We start from the raw sequence: 9,742 nt of genomic DNA, 5'->3' as shown, positions 1-9,742 counted from the left end.
CGCCTTTAGGCAATTTCCTGAGCCCGAGCCTCGCCGGGAGCCGAGCGGCTTCCGCGGGCTGACATTGGGAGCTCCAAGCACTTTTTCCCCCCCACTTCCCCCCCCTCCCCCCGGAGAAGGGGTGGGGAAGCGCACCAATTTGGAAACAGATTCTTTTTTTTTTCCATCTTGCACTTTGAAACCGCGGGGCTGTGGCAGGGTGCGCGCGTGCGGCTGGTGCCCTCTCCCCCTCCCTCCGCCGGGCTCCGTCCCCGGTAAACATTTACCTGCGGATTCCCCCGCCGCCCGCCGCCCGCCGCCGGGGCAAGCAACTTCTTGTTAGAACTTCCCACCTCCGGCTTCCCCTCCGCCCCGCTCACTGTCCCAGCCTTCGCAGACGCTCTTTTCCCTCCTCCCCAGGAGGATTTATCTTTTTTCTTTTTTTCCTTTCTTTTTCTTTTCCTCGCCCGGTGCCGTGCACTCGGGGAGAGGTGGTTTCCAGCGCGGCCAGGTGGGACGCCTCTCCGCCCCCCGTCCCGTTGTATTTATTATTGTTTGTGGAGAGGTGTTTTCTTCTTTTTTCGATTCCTGTTTTGCCCGGCGGCGCGGGGAGTTTCGCCCCCCGCCCTGCCCGGCCCCGGCGCGGCGGAGGATGGGATGGAAGTGGCTGGGCGCGCTGGTGCTGTTCCCGCTCCAGATGCTCTACCTGGTGGCCAAGGCGGCCGTGGCGCGCGTGCTGCCCGCCAGGCTGCGGGACCTGTCCCGGGAGAACGTGCTCATCACCGGCGGCGGCAGGGGCATCGGGCGCCAGCTCGCCCGCGAGTTCGCAGAACGCGGCGCCCGGAAGGTACGGGGGGCGCTGCGAGGCCGGCGGGTGGGGGGGCCGAGGCTGCTTGGGATCAGGGGATCGGAGGCGGGATGGGGAGGGTGCCGAGGGGGGTGGGGGAGTGCGCCCACCTGCCGCCGCCGTTGCCCGGACCCGCGCCCGCCCGGGACCTGAGAGTCGCCCGCCCGCCGCCCGCGAACGCTGAGCTGGTCAGTTTCACCTGGTCCGTTTCCCATTCCCCGGCCCCGGACTGTCTGCTTTGGCAGGTCCCGGGCTGCTCTGCCCCTGGAGGGCTCCGTGGCTTGGCTGGCTGGTCGCCCCCACCCCGAAACTTGGGAGACCCACCCATTCCCCACATGCCTCCCTCCCTCCTTCCCCGGGAAGGTGTTGCGCCCCCCCCCTCGCTTCTCCCCTCCCGGCCACCGCCGCGGCGAGCGGAGGGTGTGTGTGCGCGCTGCTGGGCGAGCTGGGAGCCAGCGGCTGCTTGCTGGCGCTTCGTGTTTTCCTTGGCAACCCCGCTCCCCGGCCCGACCTGGGCGGCTGCGGCGCTGGAGGCACTGGGAGAGAGGAGACTTGGTTTGGGTTTGGGGGGGGGGAAAGGAGGGGGGTGGTCTTTGATGGTCTAGCCTGGCTTGACAGGCGCTGGGAGGCCCAGGTGTTTGGAAATCTGGAGAGAGGGGGTCGGGGAACTGGCAGCTGATAAAGAGCCCTTGTTCTCCTTACCTTCCACCCTGTCTCCCCCCCCCCCCCCCAATACAGCCTGGGAGGGGATCCCTGGAACTTTCTGGGAGTCCCAGCACCTCTTCCTCCAGCTTCCCCAGACCTGGTGCTGGGGAGTGGGGAGGGTGAGCCGGCTGTCACCCAACTCCAGCCCGAGCCAGGCTGACTCACCCAGCGCTGCGAAGAGGAAGAGCAAAAAAACAGAGAATTCGTTTGAAACTTAAACTGTGGAGAGCCAGGAGGGGGTGAAAGGGCCCCGCACAAGCCAGCTGATCTGACAGGGGGCCACATACCTAGGAGATTAAGTAAATATGTAGAAAACCCGAACCTGCGTGCAATTCCAGGTTGCTTTTGTTTTGCTAAACGCTGCCCTGAGATTTACAATTCCTCCGGGGTGGCTGGGGCTGCGACTGAACTTTGGAGCCGGAGCTATCAGCCAACGCTGATCGCCATTAACTCTTCCCTCGCCGGCCGCAGGGGCGTCCCAGCCCATCAGGGGGGGCTGCTGGCCCCGGGCTGCCTGCCGCTTCTCCTTGGGTGGTTTGGACAGCTGCTTGACCTTGGAAGGGGAGTTTGGGAGTGTTTTTAACCCTTGGACACACACAGAAAGGAGAAGTAAGACGTGTTCTCAGCAGTTTCATTTCCTCGGGATGATGCCCTTGGCGGAGGGGCTGGGAAGGGCAGAGGAGGGAATTATTGCAGGGGGACGTGCAGTTGAGGACAGTCGTGTGTGATTGTCATTCCTTAGCTGTCTGCACCCCACAGACACCTCCTTCTGACTCTCCCGGCTGGCCCCAGTCCTGGCTCTCTCGCCGCTCCCGTAACTGGCTGCAGTAGGCACACGGAGAACTCCTTCAGTCAATCTGGAAAAACTTGACTGACTATAAACAAGCCCAAATTGAAAGAAGCCTATGGCATTGGGGGAGGGGGGAGGGGGGAGCGTGCAGAGTGGGCCCTGCAAGTTCACACACTGGGAACCGTGCCCCACCTCACTCGGGTTGGACCCTCTCTTCCAGGGAATGAACCGGGACCCATGGGAAATGTCTTAAAGTGGCACCAGGTCCCCAGAAACAGGATCCACAGCCCCTCCCCCCCGAAACTCCCAATGCCCTTCACCCTAGGTTCAGTCACCAGACCTGTTGGGGTGACCAAGAACGGAGCTCCCTGTAACTCATAATTATCCGGCCAATTACTGGAGCCACTTCTGAACGAGCTGTCCTCTCGCTGTCACACTGTCACCGTGGGAAATTTGCAATCTTGCCTGACATTGGGACTATCTCCAGACCTAGGGGAGTTTGGGGGCCCATGGACTTGGGGACCCAGGGACACGTGTGGTGGAGTGGGGAATTCCCAGGAGACTGTGGGGTGGGTGATGTGCTCCATGGGCCTTGGGCAGGTCCTGGAGCTGCTGGGGAGAGCGGGAGGGCAGCGCCCCCTGCAGCCTGCAGTGAGGTGAGACAGGTGGTAGTGTCAAACCACAGATGACCATGCCTCCTTTGGTGGAAGGAGGGGCTGCCTCTGAGAGCCCTTCCAGCTTGGATTTGGGGTGGGGTGGACTCAGAGGGGGAAAGGCCCCCAGAGAGATAGAAAGGAGGAAGAGCAGAGTCTGCAAACAGCCAGCAGGTCCCGAAAAGGTCTGTTTACTTTTGGGGGGCGAGCGCCTATCCAGTTTCACACAATGACCTTGAGTCAAACAGGACTTGGCAATATTTGTGGACAGTAGTGTGCCTTAGGCCGTAAAGGTGACCCCCAATAAGGGCTTTTCTTAAAGGGACACAAAGGCTCCAGGGATTAGAAAGGTTCGGTTAGGTAGGGTGTCTCAGGGGAAGGCTCTTCCTTTTGATTTTCCATGTCCTTCTGGGGTTCCTGCCATGGAAGCATTTATAGAGCTCAGGCCCATCCCTCTTCCCCCCAAAGGCCTGGCCAGCTAGTCAGCTGGCCCAGCCTCCGACGGCTTTGACCTTGACATGGTTTTTACAGGAGGAGGCGGGAGGATGAGAGTGGACTGTTTGTTTGGAAGCATTTGCAGTGGCTGTTCCAGCCTTGGGTCCAGTATGATGACGCGGTTGGGCCAGAGGCCTGAGCCATGATGGCAGGCTTGTGGAGGCAGGGGCCACACACAAGGGCCTGAGCGCCCCGAGGAGGAGGGGTAGAGCCGGGTCTCGGGGTCCCATTTCAGGAAGGCGGTGTGAGAACTGGCTCGCAGTTGCGTCTGCCTTGCTACTACGGAATGGACGGTGTGTGCGTCTCCAGCCCTGTGCCTAAAGCAGCTAGCCACGAACTAGCCTCTGATGCAGATTTGTGGATCCCATTCTCCCTCACATCCGTCCAGCAAGTCCCGTGCTCTTCTCCTTCCCGACACTGGGGCAGGCCCAGGCCCACCTGCCCCAGGACGGCAGCCTCCGCGAGACCTCAGCTGGGTCCGGGTTAGGGGTGGATCCACTAAAGATGAATGAAGACGGAGAGGCGTGGCCAGGTGCTCACAGTCAAGGCGCAGATTACGGCGTGCGTTCGTTTCCCGTGGCCGCCCTGACAGATTGCCAGGAACTTGGTGGCTGACAGCAGTGGCAACACATTCTCAGCTCTGGGGGCCACAAGTCTGGAATCGAGGTGCTGGCAGAGCCCCACTCCCTCCAGAGAGACTAGGGGACAGCCCTGCCCCTGGTGCCTCCTCGCGGCTCCCAGTGGTGTCCTCCGCTGCCACAGTCTCTCCAGGCTCTGCCTCTGTCTTCACGGGGGCGTCAGCTTTGTCGCTCTGTGTGTCTCTGTGTCCTCTCATCTTCTCAGAAGGACACACTTGTTGGGTTTAGGGCGCATGTCGAGGCCCCCTTGGGAATGCACATGGTTGACCTTTAAATTAATGTCAGCCGAGTCCGAGGTGACTGGCATGGCCGTTCCCAAGAAACAGCCTCCCAAAATGTCTGTCATCAGTACTGATTTCTTATCTTTATCCATGTGCTTGGAATGAGGAACGAATAGGACCTGGGCTCACCCAAAACTTCTTTGACCTTAAACCCCCCTCTGGAAATCAGTACTTGTGCTGTGTTGTCTGTGGTGGGTGTTGACTGTCCCTCCATCAGAGTGACAGCCCCCACCTGGCACCCAGCTTTTGGATCTATTTCTGCCTCTTGTCCCTTTCTTTTCTTTTCTTTTCTTTTCTTTTCTTTTCTTTTCTTTTCTTTTCTTTCTTTCTTTCTTTCTTTCTTTCTTTCTTTCTCTTTCTTTCTTTTTTTTTTAATATATTTTATTGATTTTTTTATAGAGAGGAAGGGAGAGAAATAGAGAGCTAGAAACGTCGATGAGAGAGAAACATCAACCAGCTGCCTCTTGCACACCCCCTACCGGGGGATGTGCCCGCAACCAAGGTACATGCCCCTGACCGGAATTGAACCTGGGACCTTTCAGTCCGCAGACCGACGCTCTACCACTGAGCCAAACAGGCTTTGGCTCTTTTATTTCTTAATCCCCAGCTCCTCCACTCAGGAACCTGTCCTTCTCCCTTTCCGTGTGGGACGCGGAAAAAGGAGAAGCACCCGCCGCAGACACACACTAAGGTCAGTAGGACCTGTGACCTCATCTGAAGACCCTTCACCAATTACCTTTCCAAAGACCTTAGTGCAGTGGTCAGCAAACTCATTAGTCAGCAGAGCCAAACATCAACAGGACAACGACTGACATTTCCTTTGAGAGCCACATTTTTTAAACTTAAACTTCCTCTAACGCCACTTCTGCAACATAGACTCTCCCAGGCCGTGGTATTTTGAGGAAGAGCCACACTCATGGGGCCAAAGAGCCGCATGTGGCTCTCCAGCCGCAGTTTGCCGACCACAGTCTTAGTGGATGTAAAAGGGGCCACCTACTAACCAGACGAGCTCAGGGGAGGCCAGCACGGCAGGCCCTGCGAACGCAGACGGAAAGTAACCACTGGGGATGACCGGAACACGAACATTCTTCACGAAAATGAGTCATCATGGTAGGCGCATCCGGGGCCTATGGCTTCCCCGACAAAGATCAGTCTTTACCTTACCGGAGCCTGCCTGTTGTCTTTGCATCTAAGATAACATACCTTTGAGCTGTCAGAGGAATCTCCTTTTCCGGATCCCTCAGGGCTCGTGTAAGCACAGAGACCAGAGGCCCTTCCCTAATCCCTTGTCTCCCGAAAGCCATCTCTGTGCCTGTAAATGTTAACTGCCAACTGCCCAGCACCCAGCAATGCCAAAGTACGTGTTTCTCCGTTTCTCTTTTTGTCCAATCCCAGGGTTCCCTCTTCCCGGAGCTTTCTCCCGCCCCCTTAACCGACCAGCACTGGTTTCAGGTAACCCTCCCGTGTCTCCTCCTTTGATTCTAATGGAAAATGAGCTGCGAAACTGCCATTCTCCAGAGCATCTTCTCAATTCGTTAAGATTTTGCTTTCTGGCCCTTGTCAGTTTGGCTCAAGTAAACTCAGGGAAAAAATTCTCTACGGGTTTGGACCTTTCCTAGGTCCACACCCTGTTTCCAAATAAGGTCATGTTCAGAGGTTCCGGGGAAACATGAATTTTGAGGAGACACCAAACAGGCGGCCCAGTGGAGCTCAGGGAAAGCTTCGTGGAGGAAGTGGCATCTGAGTGAGCCTCAAAAATCACAGCCCAGCCGGTATGGCTCAGTGGTTGAGCGTCAACCTGTGATCCAGGAGGTCATAGTTCAATTCTTGGTCAGGGCACATGCTTGGGTTGCAGGCTTGATCCCAATGTGGGGTGTGCAGGAGACAGCCCATCAATAACTTTCTCTCATCACTGGTGTTTCACTCACTCACTCTCTCCCTTTCCCTTTCTGAAATCAATAAAAAAAAAAACACAACCATATATATATATATTAAAAAGAGTCAACCAGAAGGGATGTGAGAAGGGCGATCCAAGCACAAGAAACCACCTGGTCAAAGGCTGTGGTCCGGCTGGGACTGAGGGAGGGGAGGGAGAAGGCAAAGAAGGAAACTATTGCAGAGCTTGGGAGGTAAGCAGGGACTTCGTACCTCACACTCAGCATGGTTGGTACTGATGCAAACAGGACAAAGGAGAGGGAGGAGAGGGGTTCAGACTTATGGGACCAAGCAGAGTCTTTGGGGGAAAAGTGCTGCATTAAGCATCTGGCATGTGATGAAGGTCACAAGGGTGCCACCTCCCCGACCTGCACCCCAAATGCAGCCTTTGGTGGGAATTTCTGGGAAAAGTACCAGCTTCCATTTGGCAGGAAGGCGGGCTGCCTGTCCTACCTGCAGCATCTGGGGAAAGCCTTTCAGCTCCTAGCATGTAGCATTCGGTCCTGAGGTTCAGACAATGGGGCTTACAACTCAGCCTGTCTCCTGAATGGACAAACACCTCCCTCTGTCTGCCACTTCCTTCCCCCATGGTGGTGGTGGTGGGGGGAACAAAAGCAGCAGCGCCCACCTCTAGGGTCACGCCCCCTACTGCTTGGCTCACCTGGGCTGGGAGGCCAGAGGCCAAAAGGTTCTAGACTGGGCCCTGCTGAGACCCTGCTTCCGGCTGCAGCTAACACACCTGTGAAGTAAGAAGGGACACTAAGACCCTAGCCCCCTCTAACATTCTCCTAGGCCAGTGGTCGGCAAACTTTTTAGTCAACAGAGCCAAATACCAAGAGTACAATGATTGGAATTTCTTTGGAGAACCACATTTTTAAAACTTGAACTTCTTCTAACACCACATCTTCAAAATAGACTTGCCCAGGCCATAGTATTTTGTGGAAGAGCCACACACAAGGGGCCAAAGAACCGCATTTGGCTCGTGAGCCGCGGTTTGCCGACCCCTGTCCTGTGTGGATCGGCCATCCCAGGAAAGAAACCGATGGCCAAGCTCCCTGAGTTGGGAAGGGACTCCAGCGAAAGTAGTTTGTCCTCGTGGCTGCTCATCTCAATGAAAAAGCAGCAACTCGGTTAGAAAATGCATCCTCAGTGGGCAGGACAGCCCACTCCCCCCCGCCCCCCCACCCCAGCAGCCATGGATGTATTCCTTCTCTTGGAGATGTTAATATTTCCAACCTGGAGCTTTCCAGGTAATGAGTGGCCTAAGTTTTCCAATGAGCGTGTCAAGCATAACTTCCTGTTTATTATCCTAAAATCACCAAATTGTCTATTTCGGCTTCGAAGAATGCTCCCCTGGGCCCAGTAATACTGATTCTGAATCAAGAGGTCCTGCTTTGGCCTGGCTGGTGTGGCTCAGTGGTTGAGGCCACGGTTCCTGCTTTGGTCAAGCTAGCCCACTCCAGGCGCTTCTGAACTTTCAGCCTTCTGAGCCCAGGGCTCCTGTGGACCCCTGCACAGAGCCCTCCCGACCTCCTTTGCATCCTTCTGGTTCATTTCCAACCTCTTACTGTTTGAGGTATCACTGAGAAAACCATCTCGACCTTATTGATGAGAAGTTGGCTCTTAGCTATCCTTTTCTATTTTTTTATAATATATTTTATTGATTTCAGAGAGGAAGGGAGAGGGAGAGAGAGATAGACACAGCAACGATGAGAGAGAACCTTTCATCGGCTGCCTTCTGCATGCCCACACTGGGGAATCAAGCCCAGAACCCGGACATAAGCCCTGACCGGGAATCAAAGCGTAACCTCCTGATTCATAGGTCAACGCTCAGCCACTGAGCCACACCGGCTGGGCTTAGCCCTCCTTTTCTGTCCTGGAAAGAGACCTGGCAGTTGCAATCACTGCTACTTATCCTCAAAGACCTGGTTCCAACCTGCCGCCGCCCAAATCCAGCCTCATCCTGGGCTCCAGACCCAACACCCTCTCCTTTGTCTTTGGGCAAAAGCAGGACCCCACTTAGAACGTGCTAAGGCGTTCTCCTTGTTGGCTGCAGAAGACACAATCTGAAGGCTATCCCACGCGTGGGAGATATTTGAAAGGAAATGTCTGAGACGTTATTCAGAGGAAGCGCACAGGTCAGGAGGCAGTGGAGCCAGAGGAGCAGGAGGAAAGTGAACCTCAAATGTGCGCTTGTCGCCAGGGACCAGTGAGGGTGCTAGGATGAGATATGAAGATGCGTGCATGTCTGGAGTCTGAGAAAGAGAGCGTTCAGGACAGGCGAGGCCCCCAATGGTGGACGGCACTCACTCAGACACTCAGCAGACCCGAGCCTGGACCCCTGCTCCCTCCTTTCCCGTGTGGCCTCCTCCGTGGGCCTTGCCTCCTTTGTTTTCTCCTTCCCACTTGCTGCAACCCACCCAGTTATTTTGTGTGTCTTGTTTACTATCTGTCTGCCCCGCACTGAACTGTCAGTCTAGGTGGGGATGTTTGTCTTCACTGCTCACTGCTACATCCCCAGCGCCTGAGGAGGGAATGTGCCCTGTCCCCTTCTCCCTTCCCCTGTCTCCCATCCCTTATCCTGCTCCCCCACCCCCACCAGGCTCTCTCACACACCACATTCTCACCTCTCATTCTCTCTGCTCCTGCCACCCTGGCCCCCTCGCAGTTCCCTGCATATCCTCGAGATCCTTGTATTGTACTATAGGTGACCCCAGTCCTATATGTGACTACCACAGCATATGTGACTGTGGTGCTACACGGGACTGTAGTATTGTATGTAACTGCAGTACTGAGTGCGAGTGGTGCTCCATGAGGCTGTAGTGCTTTAGTGACTACAGCAGTCACGTGACTGTGGTGCCATACATGAGGATACCGTGTCGACTGGGGGGCGACATGTGACTGTACTCTGTGTGACTACAGGATCATACAATGCTTCTGCACGTTCACCGTGTTGCCCATGCCCAGGGCAGGTACGATCTACAGCCCCGTTCTAAGACACAGATGAAGTGAGCTGCCCAGGATGAGTCAGACTTTGAACCCCAGATCCCCAGCTTCAAAACCAGGCCCTTTCCTGCCAGAAGAAATAACCTCAGCCGGCTGCCTACCCCCGTCGGGGTCACGGCGAGGTCAAGAGACTAGCTGTGGCATAGTGGGGCCTCCGCACAGAGGGTTCTGCTGAGAGGGCCGATAAGCAGTAGCGGAGTCAACAGGATGGCACAGGATGTCGTTAAAATTACTTTTACAAAAACAATGTGCTAGCCACGGAGCAGCAGTATTTGCATACAATGACTGGGACGCCTGCCAGGGGATTGAGGTAGTCTTGGGTTATCAGGCCTCTGCTTTAAACGAGTAACTGATAAGCAGAAAACCAGCAGCAGCCTGGTTTCATTACCTTGACCACAGAGTGATTCCAGCCA

The 9,742-nt window shown here is 55.9% G+C and overlaps 1 protein-coding gene and 1 long non-coding RNA gene across 2 annotated transcripts in view; one reads left to right on the top strand and one right to left on the bottom strand.

Annotated features, from left to right (window-relative positions):
* Positions 1-434: 434 nt before the first annotated feature.
* Positions 435-1,039, bottom strand: LOC123651087. The gene is made up of 2 exons (XR_006739567.1): positions 937-1,039; positions 435-736 (listed from the first exon to the last, which is right to left on the bottom strand). It is a non-coding gene; the product is annotated as an uncharacterized LOC123651087 (long non-coding RNA).
* The window catches only part of DHRS3 (dehydrogenase/reductase 3), a 41,343-nt gene continuing 32,232 nt past the window's right edge, over positions 632-9,742 (top strand). Inside the window, exon 1 of the mRNA XM_036460887.2 lies at positions 632-826. Within this exon, the coding sequence (XP_036316780.1) occupies positions 632-826 (195 nt within the window). The remainder of the gene's footprint in view (positions 827-9,742) is intronic.

This window comes from Pipistrellus kuhlii, unplaced genomic scaffold, assembly GCF_014108245.1.
Source record: "Pipistrellus kuhlii isolate mPipKuh1 unplaced genomic scaffold, mPipKuh1.p scaffold_m20_p_34, whole genome shotgun sequence".
Taxonomy (NCBI): Eukaryota; Metazoa; Chordata; class Mammalia; order Chiroptera; family Vespertilionidae; genus Pipistrellus; species Pipistrellus kuhlii.
Note: the sequence above shows the minus strand (reverse complement) of the source record. Positions and strands in the feature narration are given on the sequence as shown.